Genomic DNA, 15,495 nt, shown 5'->3' on the forward strand with positions numbered 1-15,495 from the left:
TACAAGAAATGCTAAAGGGAATTCTTCAACTTGAAATAAAAGGACACTGAGTAACAACATTAAAATATGTGAATGTATAAAACTCACTTTGAAAGATAAATATATAGTCAAAATTAGAATATTTTAATATGGGATGGTGTGTAAATCACATTTAACTCTCATATAAAAGTTAAAAGACAAATGTATTAAAATATAGCTTCAATAATTTGTTAATGAACACACAATATAAAAATATGTAAAGGGTGACATCAATAGAATAAAATGGGAGCAGGTAAGGAGAAAAAGTGTAAAGTGCTGCAAGTCCTAGTACTTTAAGTCCTGGACAGACATTCAGACAAGAAACACAAGTCATTCAAATCAGAAAGGAAGAAGTAAAATGTTCTGTCTTTGCAGATGCCATGATCTTGTATGTATAGAAAACCCTAATGACTCCATAAAATGCCTGTTGGACGTAATAAATTCAGTAAAGCTGCAGAATACAAAATAAACATACAAAAGTCAGTTGCATTTCTATGCACTAACAATAAACTACATGAAAAAGATTAAGAAAACAATTCTATTTACAATAGCTATAAAAATTAAAATATTTAGGAATATATTTAACCAAGGATGTTAAAGACCTGTACACTGAAAACTATAAAATGCTGATGAAGGAAATTGAAGACACACATACATGGAAAGATATCCAGTGTTCGTATATTGAAAGAATTAAAATTGTTAAAATATCTATACTGGCCAGGCGTGATGGCTCATGCCTGTAATCCCAGCACTTTAGGAAGCCAAGTTGGGTGGATCACTTGAGCTCAGGAGTTTGAGATCAACCTGGGTAACATGGTGAAACCCAAAACCCATCTCTACTAAAAATACAAAAATTACCCAAGCATGGTGGCATGCACCTATAGTCCCAGCTACTCTGGAGGCTAAGGTGGAAGAATTGCTTGAGCATGGAGGACACAGGTTGCAGTAAGTCAAGATCATGTGACTGCACTCCAGCCTGGGAAACAGAGCAAGACCTGTCTCAAAAAAATAAAAATGTCTATACCACCCAAAGTGATTTACACATTCAATGTAATCTTCATCAAAATTCCAACGGCTTGTTTTACAGAAATAGAAAAAAAAAATAAGGTTTGTGTGAGACCAATAAACACCCCAAATAGTCAAAATAATCTTGAAAAACAATAAAGTTGGGATATTACACTTCCTGATTTCAAAATATATTACAAAGCTATAGTAGTCAAAACAGTATGTTCCTGGCCTGAAAACAGACATATTGACCCATGGAACAGAACAGAGTGCTCAGAAATAAACCCACCTGGTGACTAGGAGGGATCATGGCAGATAGGAAGCAGGACTAGATTGCAGCTCCAGACAGAACAGCATGCAGAGGCTGCATTGTGAATTTTAGCTCCAGATTGATTGCAAGGACAAACCAGCAATCCTGAGAGGACCCACAGACCCTCTGAAGGAAGTGGACACTCCTGCAGGACCCGGAAGATACCCCCAAATACTGTGAGTGCCCCAACTGCGGAAGTGAGAAAGGGAGACCCTCCTTTCCTAAACACACAACCTGACTGGAGAAGCTGAAGGTCTGTTTGCCAGAGAAGTTTATGACTTTACCTGGAGCTGAGTCAAGTCAGAGAGCTGAGCCAAGTGAAATACAGGGGTAGGGGAAGCAGCAGAAAGGCCCCGGGAGTTCACTGGGTCCCCAAGCAGCCCATTCCTGCTTGGCACCACAGGGATCCATCAGGAGGGTGGCCAGAGGGGCAGGGAGTAAAACTATGCAGGGAGAAGGAATTCTTGAGCTGAACTTTATAACAATTTGAATGGGGCAAGAAGCCTCCTGGCCAGAACTCGGGGGAGGGCATGAATGTGGCTTGCAGACTTAGACTTCACAGGCAGGGGAAGAACTAAAGCCTTTTTCTTTTGCAGCTGGGAGGAGAAAAGCCTTGGCCAAGTTTTCAAGCCTGCCTTGCCCTCTGCTTGGAAACAGACTCAGGGCTGTTGCAGGGGGCATGGTGGGAGTGAGACTGCCCCTTTGGTTTGTGTGGAAGCTGGGTGAAGCTTGTGACTGCCACTTTCCCCAACTTCCCTGACCACCTGCATGACTCAGCAGAGGCAGCCATAATCCTCCTAGGTACACAACTCCAGTGACTTGGGACTCTCACCCCCATCCCCTACAGCAGCCATGGCAAGACCCACCCAAGGGGAGTCTGAGCTCAGACACACCTAGCCCCATCCCCACCTGATGATCCTTCCCTACCCACCCTGATAGCAGAAGACAAATGGCATATAATCTTGGGAGTTCTAGGGTCTTACCCACCACCGGTCCCTCTCCACACTACTACAGCTGATGATTTCTGGAAAGCACCATCTCCTGCCAGGAGGCCAACCAGCACAAAAATAGAGCATTAAACCACCAAAGCTAAGGCTCCTCACAGAGTCCATTGCACCCTCCACCACCTCCACTGGAATAGGCACTGTTATCCACTTCTGAGAGAACCAAAAATGGTTCACATCACAGGACTCTGTGCAGACAACCCCCAGTAGCAGCCTAGAGGCTAGTAGACTCACGGGGTGGCTAGACCCAGAAAAGAGACAACAATCACTGCAGTTTGAATCACAGGAAGCCACATCCACAGGAAAAGAGGAAGAGTACTACATCAAGGGAACACCCTGTGAGACAAAAAAATTTGAACAACAGCCTTCATCCCTAGACCTTCCCTCTGACAGAGCCTACCCAAATGAGAAGGAACCAGAAAACCAAACCTGGTAATATGACAAAACAAGGTTCATCGACATCCCTCAAAAATCGTACTAGTTCACCAGCAATGATTCCAAACCAAGAAGAAATCCCTGATTTTCCTGAAAAAGAATTCGGGAGTTTAGTTATTAAGCTAATCAGGGAGGGACGAGAGAAAGGCAAAGCCCAATGCAAGGAAATCCAAAAAATGATACAAGAAGTGAAGAGAAAAATATTCAAGGAAATAGATAGCTTAAAGAAAAAACAATAAAAAGTTCAGGAAATTTTGGAGACAAATGCAAAATACTCTGGAAAGTCTCAGCAATAGAATGTACAAGTAGAAGAAAGACATTCAGAGCTCAAAGACAAGGTCTTCGAATTAACCCAATCCAACAAAGACAAAAAGAGTAAGAAAATATGAACAAAGCCACCAAGAAGTCTGGGATTATGTTAAACAACTAAACCTAAAAATAATTGGTATTCCTGAGGAAGAAGACAATTCTAAAAGCTCAGAAAATACATTCAGGGGAATAATCGAGGAAAACTTCCCCAGCCTTGCTAGAGATCTCGACATGCAGATAGAAGAAGCTCAAAGAAGAGCTGGGAAATTCATTGCAAAAAGATCTTCACCTAAGCACATTGTCATCAGGTTACCCAAAGTTAAGATGAAGGAAAGAATCTTAAGAGCTGTTAGACAGAAGCACCAGTTATCCTAACAAGAAAAACATATCAGATTAACAGAAGACTTCTCGGCATAAACCCTACAATCTAGAAGGGATTGCAGCCCTATCTTCAGCCTCTTCAAATAAAATTATCTGCCAAGAATTTTGTAATCAGTGAAACTAAGCATCATATATGAAGGAAAGATACAGTTGTTTTCAGACAAACAAATGCTGAGAGAATTTGCCATTACCAAGCTACCACTACAAGAACTGCTAAAAGGAGCTCTAAACCTTGAAACAAATCCTGGAAACACATGAAAACAGAATCTCTTTAAAGCATAAATCACACAGAACCTATAAAACAAAAATACAAGTTAAAAAGCAAAAACAAAAAACAAAATACACAGGCAAAAAAGAGCATGATGAATGCAACAGTACCTCACATTTCAATACTAACATTGAATGTAAATGGTCTAAACACCCCACTTAAAAGACACAGAACTGCAGAATGGATAAGAACTCACCAACCAACTATCTGCTGCCTTCAAGAGACTGACCTAACACATAAGGACTCACATAAACTTAAAGTAAAGGCATGGAAAAAGGGATTTCATGCAAATGAACACTGCAAGTGAGCAGGAGTAGCTATTCTTATATCAGACAAAATAAACTTTAAAGCAACAGTGGTTAAAAGAGACAAAGATGGACATTATATGATGGTAAAAGGCCTTGTCCAACAGGAAAATATCACAATCCTAAACATATTTGCACCTAATACTAGAGCTCCCAAATTTATAAAACAATTACTAATAGACCTAAAATATGAGATAGACAGCAACACAATAATAGTGGGGGACTTCATACTCCACTGGCAGCACTAAACAAGTCATCAAGACAGAAAGTCAACAAAGAAACAATGGATTTAAAGTATACCTTGGAACAAATGGACTTAACTGATATATGCAGAGTATTTCATCCAACAACCACAGAATACACATTCTGTTCAACAGCGGAACTTTTTCCAAGATAGAATATATGATAGGCCAAAAAATAAGCCTCAATAAATTTAAGAAAATTGAAATTATATCAAGCACTCTCTCAGACCACAGTGAAATAAAACTGGAAATAACTCCAAAAGAAACCTTCAAAACCACACAAATACATTGAAATTAAATCCTGCTCCTGAATGAGCATTGGGCCAAAAATGAAATCAAGATGGAAATTTTAAAAAGTTTTTGCACTGAATTACAATAATGACACAATGTATCAAAACCTCTGGCATACAGCTAAGACGGTGCTAAGAGAAAAGTTCATAGCCCTAAATGCCTATGTCAAAAAGTCTGAAAGAGCACAAATCGACAACCTAAGGTCACACCTCAAGGAACTAGAGAAACAAGAACAAGCCAAACTCAAACCAAGCCGAAGAAAGAAAATAACAAAGATCACAGCAGAACTCAATGTAATTGAAACAAACAAAGAAAAAAGTACAAAAGGTAAATGAAACAAAAAACTGGTTCTTTGTAAAGATGAATAAAATTGATAGACCATTAGAAAGATTAACAAAGAAAAGAAGACAGAAAATCCAAATAATCTCATTTACAAATGAAACAGGAGATATTACAACTGACACCATTGAGATGCAAAAGATCCTTCAAGGCTACTATGAACACCTTTATGCACATAAACTAGAAAATGTAGAAAAGATGGATGAATTCCTGGAAAAATGCAACTCCCCTAGCTTAAATCAGGAAGAATTAGATATCCTGAACAGACCAATAACAAGCAGAGAGATTGAAACGGTAATTAAAAAATTACCAACAAAAAAAAGTCCAGGACCAGATGGATTCACAGCAGAATTCTACCAGACATTCAAAAAAGAATTGGTACCAATCCTTTTGACACTATTCCACAAGATTGAGAAAGAAGGGACCCTCCCTAATTCATTCTATGAAGTCAGCATCACCCTGATACCAAAACCAGGTAAGGACACAACCAAAAAAGAAAACTACAGACCAATATCCTTGATGAGCATAGATGCTAAAATCCTTAACAAAATACTAGCTAAATGAATTCAACAACAAATCAGAAAGATAATCCACCATGATCAAGTGGGTTTCATACCAGGTATGCAGGGATGGTTCAATATATGCAAGTCAATAAATGTGATAAACCACAGAAACATAGCTAAAAACAAAAATCACATGATCATCTCAATAGATGCAGAAAAAGCATTCGACAAAGTCCAGCATCCCTTTATGATTAAAACCCTCAGCAAAATCGGCATACAAGGGACATAGCTTAATGTAATAAAAGCCATCTATGAAAAACCCACAGCCAACATAATACTGAATAGGGAAAAGTGGAAAGCATTCCCTCTGAGAACTGAAAACTATAAAAATTCTAAAAGATAACATTGGAAAAAAAACTTCTAGACATTGGCTTAGACAAGGATTTCATGACCAAGAACCCAAAAGCAAATGCAACAAAAACAAAAATAAATAGCTGAGACCTAATTAAACTAAAGAACTTTTGCATGACAAAAGAAATAGTCAGCAGAGTAAACAGACAACCCACAGAGTGGGAGAAAATCTTCACAGCCTATACATCTGACAAAAGACTAATATCCAGGGTCTACAATGAACTCAAACAAATCAGTAAGAAAAAAACAAGTAATCCCATCAAAAAGTGGGCTAAGGACATGAATAGACAATTCCTAAAAGAAGATATACAGATGGCCAACAAACATATGAAAAAATGCTCAACATCATTAATGATCAGGAAAATGCAAATCTAAACCACAATGCAATACCACCTTACTCCTGCAAGAATGACAGTAATCAAGAAAATAAAAAAACAGTAGATGTTGTTGTGAATGCAGTGATCAGGGAACATTTCTACACTGCTGGTGGGAATGTAAAGTAGTACAGCCACTATGGAAAACTGTGTGGAGATCCCTTAAAGAACTAAAAGTAGAACTACCATTTGATCCAGCAATCTCACTACTGGATATCTACCCAGAGGAAAATAAGACATTATTCGAAAAAGAAACTTTCACACACATATTTATAGCAGCACAATTCCCAATTTGAAAATCATGGAACCAACCCAAATGCCCATCAATCAATGAGTGGATAAAGAAACGGTGGTGTGTGTGTATATATGTATATATGGATGGAATACTACTCAGCTATAAAAAGGAATGAATTAACAGCATTTGCAGTGACCTGGATGAGATTGGAGACTATTATTCTAAGTGAAGTAACTCAGGAATGGAAAACCAAACATGGTATGTTCTCTGTGATATGTGGGAGCTAAGCTATGAGGATGCAAAGGCATAAGAATGATACAATGGACTTTGGGGACTTGGTGGGAAGAGTGGGAGAGAGCTGAGGGATAACAGACTACAAATATTGTGCAGTGTATGCTGCTCAGGTGATGGGTGCATCAAAATCTCACAAATCACCACTAACGAATTTACTCATGTAACCAAATACCACCTGTACCCCAATAACTTATGGGGAAAAAAAAGAAACCCACCTGTAAATAGTCAACTAAAGATTGATAAAGAAGCCAAGAATAGACACCGGGCAAAGAATAGTCAATTCAATAAAAATAATGAGTCACGCAGTAAAATTAATGAGAGGTCAAAATAGACTGAGCATATTTGAAATCATTGATGACTACCACAATGTTCAGTTAAATTAATTTATGTATACTTTTGAAAGTTTTAGAAATAGATGGTATAGTATAACAGTATGCTTTTCATAATTTATTAACCGTTTTCCTATGGTGTTTGAAATCACCTCAAATTTTGAAAGTATTGGGCACTTCATCTTAGGTAATATGTGCCTATTATATTATTATTTTTATGAAAAAATTAGATTTGATAATTTCAGGTTATAAAGCCTTTATTTTTTGTAAACAAAAGTTTGTCAATTTGCTTGATTCCATTATAGTATTACAATACATGGCACAATATTGATATACAAAGTAATATGGTTCCACATCTTCATTTTACCCAGTTACTCAGCCAGTTCCTTTCTCCCTCTAGATGGTCAGAAGTACTGCCTAGATCCCAGATGTTAACTACCATCTTTATTAAACCCAATTATCCCTCAATATACTTTAACAATCATGCAGAAATATATAAACTGGTCCTAAAAAATAATTAGTTTTTGTACAAATTCACACCCCTAGAAACAGAGAAAAACCAACTGCTGGGGAAAGCTGAAGGGACAACTCTTCCATAACCCAGATCTAACTCCACACCTCTCCCCATCCGACTTCAGATATCTTTCATGATCTTAAGTCTTGGTAAGAACCAACATTCAGAGGGAGAGATACGAGAAACTGGAATTTTGATTTAAATTTGGGTAAGAAAAGGAAATGAGAACACAGCTGTTCACAGTCTACAAAACTCACTTCAGTGAGGAATAGTAATACGATGACAGTGTCTTCTGACCTTCTAGGACCTTCTACTGAGACCTTATAGAGATAACTCAGGGTCTCCGGAAACTGTGGAAAGTTATATTCACTGAGAGTTCTGTAAAAGAGAATAAGGCACTGAATTAGCAAAGGAGAAAACACCATGCTAATAGTGGCAAAGAGAGAATCATTATTCTAATATCTTGTACCTCCCAGATGAAAGATATTCTTTAATATTCCCTAAATAAATTGTAGTCCCACTATGAATTCTACACATACTCTGGAGAATTACATATAACTGGATCCCTGTCAACATCTCTTTCCTTAATGTCACTTTTCTTTCCTGTCTCTCCCATCCTTTGCCACAGAACAGAATGTCCTATTTTAGTGCAAGCTCCCATCAATTCTTGACTAAAGGGAGAGGAAATAAAAATCTAGTGCTCAGTCCAAGATGGCTGCATACAGGTCATCTTTGTGGTTTTGGACCAAGCTCTTTCTTTGAATGATGTAACGCCGATGAGAGTTTGGGACCGCCCTGGATTAGTCAGGAAAGGAGGTGATGAGCTCTGATTCACTATGCCATTCTCCAGAACACACTTGGGTGGTGGACAGCCTCACACTTGTACTGACATGGTGGCCTGGATCAGATCAGTAAGGGCAGAATTGCAAAGGATAACATGAGGAAGTTTCCATTTTAAGATTCCCAGTTGGTCTTCCAAACCAGTGATTCTCAAACTGCAACGTGCAAACAGATCACCCTGGGGATATTGCTAAAATGCAGATTCTGATTCAGTAGGTCTGAGGTGGGCCATGAGATTCTGAATTTTTAACTCTCAGGTGATGCTGTTGCTGCTTGTCTGTGGACCCCACTTTGAGTAAGAAGATCCAAAGTTACTTCTTAGATACCCTTAGAGTGACATTCAACTTGTGACAACTTGCAGGGTGCAGATGTGCTACACTTTAACACAGCATGTGTTCCTGAAATCCATTTGCAAATGAGATGCTGTTATAAAAGCATCAAGGCCCCATAGACCACAAAGAGTGTAGTTTCTGGGTCAGTCACAACTTGAAGTAGTCTTAGTCTGTCATGTTGTCAACAGCCCGTATTTTGATTCTTGATCAGAAAATCTGATCCCTACAATCAGAAACTTGCTGTTCACTAAAGGGTTAACTAGAAAACCCCCTTTCCAGTACAAGAAAAATAAAAGTTCTCTTCTATTCTTTTCCAAATTTATTTGGCTTATTGAGTATAGGTTTTTACTGGACCTGTTTCAAGTGGAAACATGTCTAAAACTGATGCCTGCAGTGCAGGAATCAGCTAAAATCAGAGGGAAAAAACCAAACTCACTTCTAGTTTTCTGTATCTGTAAGAAAAGAAACCTGTTCTGTGGAGGGAGGATAATTGGGCATCTATGTTATCAGGTAAGAGGGCAAGAAAAAGGAAAAAAGAATCACAAATAAAAACACTTCAAAATAATTGAAGAAGTAGAAATCAAATAGCAACTCAGATCATTAAGAGAGATTTGGAAATTGGAATAGATGCCTATCTTGTTCCCGCATGGCTTATTGAAGGAAGTTGGAGAAGGTAGGATAGAGACCAAGAATCCTACACAGAGACCCCTGTTCTTACTTAGCAATAAAGCAGACTCCATGATAGTAACACAGATCTTCAGATAACTGGTCCCAGAAATTCTCCTTCATTAGAGTAATATCCACCTGTCGCAGTCCAGAACAATTCAGCAGAACTCTCAGGGCATCCTGGGCATACCTAAAGCCCCAAAAGAGAGCAAGGTCATCACATGCCGGTGATATTCAAAAAACTAAATACACATTACCTGCCTTTTAATCCCATCTTGGGCAGAATATAGGTTTTGAGAAAGGGGATGTCTCAATGGAAAAAGATTGCTAAATGTCCTTCATCTTCCCTGATTAACAGTACATGGGATAGGGTTAAATTAAAATTGTGGCACACAAAATCTAGCATCAATTGCAGAACACCTTATTTGTTTATTATTACTAGCTTATTTGCAATAGATAGTTTGAAAGAGATGTTCAATGATGCAATGACTTGCTAAAGATGTCCATTTTCTTCTATTAAATGAATAGGATATATTCTTATCTAGTTGGGATGCTTTGATGTATGTCATCTTAGAGAATAGGGCAAATAGTAGACAGGTGGGTTGAGATTTCCCTGCAGGGTAGCAAAATCAACTGTACACCCTTGGGCAAAATGGAATTGCCAAACTTCTATGTGGACAGACAACTGCACGTAGTCATAAACCCATATATCACATCTCCAACCACAAATTAACTTTCCAGTTCACAAAGTACATTTGAGCACATCATTTTTAATCTTATATGTATAATAACCCTGAGAGGTTACTAGCAGAAAGTAAGTAAATGGCAGAGCAAAAATGTATCTGACTTTGGATTTAATGCTCTGCTCTCTTTTCTGTGGTAGTCTCTTACTGATCTGATAGGCAGTGTGGTAGGAATCAACAGAGTTCTGTTGTCACGGCTCTTAATATACTACACATGCTCAGGGAAGGTGAACTAACTTTTAGGTACTTGGGCTGGTTACTTTTCTGAAGGCATTCTACCATTCAGAGGAGAGAAAACTGTAATAAATGAACACACCGCACATGGGACTGTAAAGAATCCCATATGAACCCAAGAGGGTAGAAGTATTGACAGCTGGACGCTTATCTCTTATTTAATCTGAAATAACCAGTTTTAACTCACAAAGCCCTGTCCTTGAGTATCGGTTTCAGCTCACTGTTGTAGAAGACTTGGAACATAAGAGTCGTCAAGAGCTGGGGGAAATACTGGGCCACCGCTTTCCTGTAGGAACCAAGAGGCAGAAAGGTGCACAGGGCCTGGCATGCCTATAAGGGAAGGAAATAGGAGGTAGAAATGTAAACATTTTTCTCTAAACCCGGTCAACCTTACTGAGGGGAGCAAGAGAGTGACTCTGCAACCCCTCCTTCAGCCTCCTTGAAGAAAACCTAAAGCATATATGGGTATCCATTCATTTAATAACAGCCGTTACATCAGTTGTGAGATAGGAACTGTGCCAAGCCTACTATGGTAAGGAACTCTTAAGGCACTATACAAACACCCTGGATGACAAACCAGTGGGATGCAGGTTGGTTTCCAAGGTAGGCTTCCCTTCCAAGGTCCCCTTCCTATGTGGCCATGAAGAGCAGTCATACTAATAACCTAGGTCCTACCTGTGCTCAAACAATACAAGGAAGTGAGATATTTAAGGGGAAGGCAGGTCAGGTCACCAACAGATCATTTGGCATATTGACTACTGCAATATGGGCGGGAGGTCACCACATCAGAAATATGGGTCTGGGCTATAATCTTAAAAGACACATTCCCAACTGCCATAATCCTGAATATTGAAATCCTGGGAGATCAAACTCCCAAAAATGTAACTCGGGAAAAATAATTTAAAAATTTTAAAGACGTGTTTACATTCTTAAAAATGAGATTTATTGGTTACCAGAGACTGGGAAAGGGTAGTGGGATGGGGGAGGTGGGGATGGTTAATGGGCATAAAACAATAGTTAGAAAGAATAAATAAGATTATTTGATAGCACAACAGGGTGACTACTGTCAATAATAATATATTTTTAAATAAAGAGTGTAATTGGATTGTTTATAATTCAAAGAATAAATGCTTGACGGGATGGGTACCCCATTCTCTATGATGTACGTATTTTACATTACATGCTGGTATTGAAACATCTCATGTGCCCCATAAATATATACACCTACTCTGTACCCACAAAAATAGAAAATTTTTTAAAAAATTAAAATGACATGTGAGAAACATGAACACATGACAGAAAACTTCATAGGTCTTTTTATACAATAAATTAGGCAATAATAACATATGTACTTTTCCAAACATAAAACACTTAGGTATACTAACAGCAGTCACGTGGTAACAGTTATGGGCAGACAAACCATATTCACGAAGAAATAGCTTATATGATTGTGGTCATCTGAAATCCCTTGGTGGACAACCTAAGTCTTTTGACAAGACAGACCAATGGACCACCACATACGCAGTCACCCAAAGAGCCGAGATCTCAATACATTTTATCTTTCTTGAAAAAGGCAAATATACAAAAATGCATCACTTCATTTATTGAGGAAGTTTCAACATTTTTATGTATAAGCGCAATGCTTACACACAAAGTCAATACAGTGACAATGCATCTTCATGGAGACAAATTTGCAAAATGCATAAAAATAATTAGAACCCTCTAAAAGTCTTTACATTTTTATCTGCAGTATAGGAAACGAAATATGTAGTATATAGCAAATTGGAGAAAATAATGCTGACAACTTAAAATAGAGAGAAAAATACATTAAAAAGAAAATAAACATACTAAAAAGAAAATTCAACATATAAAAACAATAGGAATAAATTATGGGCAATTGCATAGAGGTGGTTCATAAGAGCTGGTCAACTTTTATGATCATTAATTATATTTTGAAGTCCTTTATTATGATGAATGGCTGTTATTTTTTCTTTTCTCTTTTACGGCATGGCTCTCCCTGGACAATATGTTCACATTTATTTTATATGTGATGCTACTCTTTTTGAAATTCTTTTATGGTTTGACATACACTAACTCCAGCACTCCCTGTTAAATTTTCCCGTCTTCTGTGCCATGCTTTTATGATGTTTTGGCATGCAGAAATCTATTTCACATGCACTCATAGAAAGACCACAGATTTGGAGGAAACAATACTGATGGTTGAACAGCAACACCATTGCATAAGTGTCTTCTCCTACTGTACACACAATTAATTTCAAACCAGTCAGTAACTTTTCTGGCTTATTCAAGGCATATGTGGCTTTAATTTATCAAAAGCTCCTGGAATTTCATCAGCTGGAAGGAATGTCAATGCAAACAAATGACATATTTTACCACTAAAGTTTGCATCATTGCCATATTGCCTGGCTAATCCCCTCATCTGAATTTTCCTAGAAATGCTTTGGACTGAATGGAAAAAACAAACTTTATTAGTGACAACTTGAAATTCACTTTTAGAAGCCTTGATTGCACCTAATTCCAAACCTGTCATTACAGTTTGGGGATTCAATTAGATGATAGAAATTTTAGACTTTTGGGATTTTGATATTTTGGAATTTTGATATTCAGGATTATGGTGTTCAGGATTTTGCCTTTAGGGATTGTAATTGGCATCGTAGAAATACATATTCCAACATTTCACATTTGTGAAGCAATGCCAACTTTATACTACTCTGTCTCTGTAAGACCTTAATTTACTCCCAGGAGTGGTGATTTTGGTTTTCAGGAGAATAAAATGATGGACACAAATGAGATTAGGTCTTTCCATGACTACAAACGCCTACATGATCTAGCCAGTGGTTACTTCTCTCATATCATCTCCTATACTTTCATCTCCCTTGCCCAATTCACTCAGATTCTTTGGCTTCCTTGTATTCGCTGACATACAAGGTAAGTGTCCATCAATATGAGACTTTTCCCTTCTCTCAGTCTAGAACTCTCTAACTCAGATATATGTAAGGATCACATCCTCACCTGATTCATGCCAGCTCAGCAGAGAGGCCTGCCCTGACCAACTTACCTAAACCTTGCCAGTCACTTTCTTTCCTCCACACCACTATATATCTCTTTTAAGCTTTATACCATCTGACTTACAACACATTTATTTGTTCATTGTCTGTGTTTCTTACCAAAATGTAAGCTCCATAATAGGGCATAGCAAATAATAGACACTCAATAAATATGTGTTGCATGAATGGATGCATGAGAAGAGGACTGTGTTAAGAAAGTATGATTGAGTCTGTGGGCAGATAGGGATTTTCACAATCAGGAAAACAGTACTGAGAAGAAGAAACACTCATCGTGTTATTTACCGCCAAAGGCATCAAGTTGGTAGTATCAAGAGAGAAACGTTTCCCTTCCGTTACGGTGTCCTCCATTTCCCCAGGCTTTCCTTTCAGTATCAATAAGATTGTCTTCAGCACGTGAGGGGCCACGCTCACCTGAGAACCTGCCGCCTGCCACATCTGTATCAGAGTGCTGCAAACACAGCCCCACCCCACACAATGAGAATCATGTTTGTCATGTCCTACTTGATAGAATAACAAGAATCAGGAAAATAGTCTTGGTTTTACATTTTTATATAGCAAAGACACTGCAGACATGTCCAAAGCAAACTGAGATTCCTATTTCCAAATGATCCCACAAACCTCTTATCCTAGAAAACAGAGAAAGAATTTAAATAAAACCTTACGGAAAATACCAGAGTCTGGTCTGCAAGTTCATTTCTACTGCAATTTAAATGTCTGTCTAGCTCACTGTCAAGAACTGATCAGCTTTCTGCAATCTATACTTCCTCTGCTCCTCTGGCCTTGTGACTTTGTTTGTTCAGGAATAATAGAATATTTAAAAACTGGCATGGGAATATAAATTAATATGTAGATTAATATAAAAATTAAAAAACCCTAAATAAAAATGAACTAATTAAATAATAAAAATAAAAACAAAACTGAGCTCAGAAGAGTGAGCCATTTTGTCAAATGTCACACAATGAGTGACACAGATGCTATTAAAATCCTGGCTTCTCAACCTCCAGTCCCCTAGCTCCTTTTCCTATATACTCGACACTCTTCAAGATTAGTCTTACTATTGCTTATCTTAGAAACTGCTATACATCTCTACACCGATGTATTTCTGATACCTTGCCAATTCATACTGGGTTCTGACACTTATTGCTCAGCCTTTCTGTGTTTAGGTTCATCATATAGGTGCCTGATCCCTTGGAATATGGAAATACCCAGCTCTGTAGCACCCACTACCCACCTGCTCCTGCCTACAGGTCCCACTTAGAATCACATGGACATCAACTCTCATATGCCGTGTCTCCTTGTCTTACCACTTGTTCATACCTCTTGGCTGAGCAAATGTTCCATGTGTTTCTTTGGTTTAGTTTCACTCCAAATCCTGGCCTTTTCTACCTCAATCCTCACATAGAATTAGACCTGCTGGTAGCAGCTTTGATTAAGTTCACCTAACAAATTATGCCTGCTTTCTGTACTTCCTCAGCACATATTGCTTGTACCAGATTTATTGGCAATTTTTGTCTTGTATACATGTGGATATATTCCCTCTCCTCAGCAAACTGCTTAAGGGCCAGTAATACTTTACACAAAGTGGGTGCTTAGTTCCTGGATGAGTAAATCATCTTACAAAGATCTTTCTAGGAATTTCATGAATAGTAAAATACTTTGTGAGTTAAAGCTTCCTAAATAAATACCATCTTTCAGTCTGAAAAATAAAGTTATGTGATTTGTTTAGAGTTTTGTTGATTTCAATGCCCTTTCACAGACATTAACTAACTAAGCAACCCACATAACATATCTATAGATAGAACTTTCCTCATTTTCTAGATGAGGAAATTTAGCATCGGGGAGTTTTATCAAACTTGCATAATGTCACATAAAATGTAAGGGTCAAAGTTGATGGAAACAGATTCATTTGTTTCCAAAGCCCAAGTCCTCTTCAAAATAAAACTCTCTGCCTTTTACACTGTTCATAGTAGAGAAGTAGTACCTTGATTTCCAATGTTTATGCCAATTGTAGAAATGGAGTGGTG

General features: G+C 38.0%; 1 protein-coding gene across 3 annotated transcripts in view; it reads right to left on the reverse strand.

Annotated features, from left to right (window-relative positions):
* The window catches only part of MROH9 (maestro heat like repeat family member 9), a 132,437-nt gene that overhangs the window by 62,168 nt on the left and 54,774 nt on the right, over positions 1-15,495 (reverse strand). For all 3 annotated transcript variants that reach the window (XM_016932332.4, XM_054655764.2, XM_054655771.2), the window contains 4 exons: positions 13,754-13,919; positions 10,570-10,712; positions 9,458-9,595; positions 7,825-7,945 (listed from right to left, as the gene is read on the reverse strand). In XM_016932332.4, the coding sequence (XP_016787821.3) occupies positions 7,825-7,945; positions 9,458-9,595; positions 10,570-10,712; positions 13,754-13,919 (568 nt within the window). The remainder of the gene's footprint in view (positions 1-7,824; positions 7,946-9,457; positions 9,596-10,569; positions 10,713-13,753; positions 13,920-15,495) is intronic.

This window comes from Pan troglodytes, chromosome 1, assembly GCF_028858775.2.
Source record: "Pan troglodytes isolate AG18354 chromosome 1, NHGRI_mPanTro3-v2.0_pri, whole genome shotgun sequence".
NCBI lineage: Eukaryota > Metazoa > Chordata > Mammalia > Primates > Hominidae > Pan > Pan troglodytes.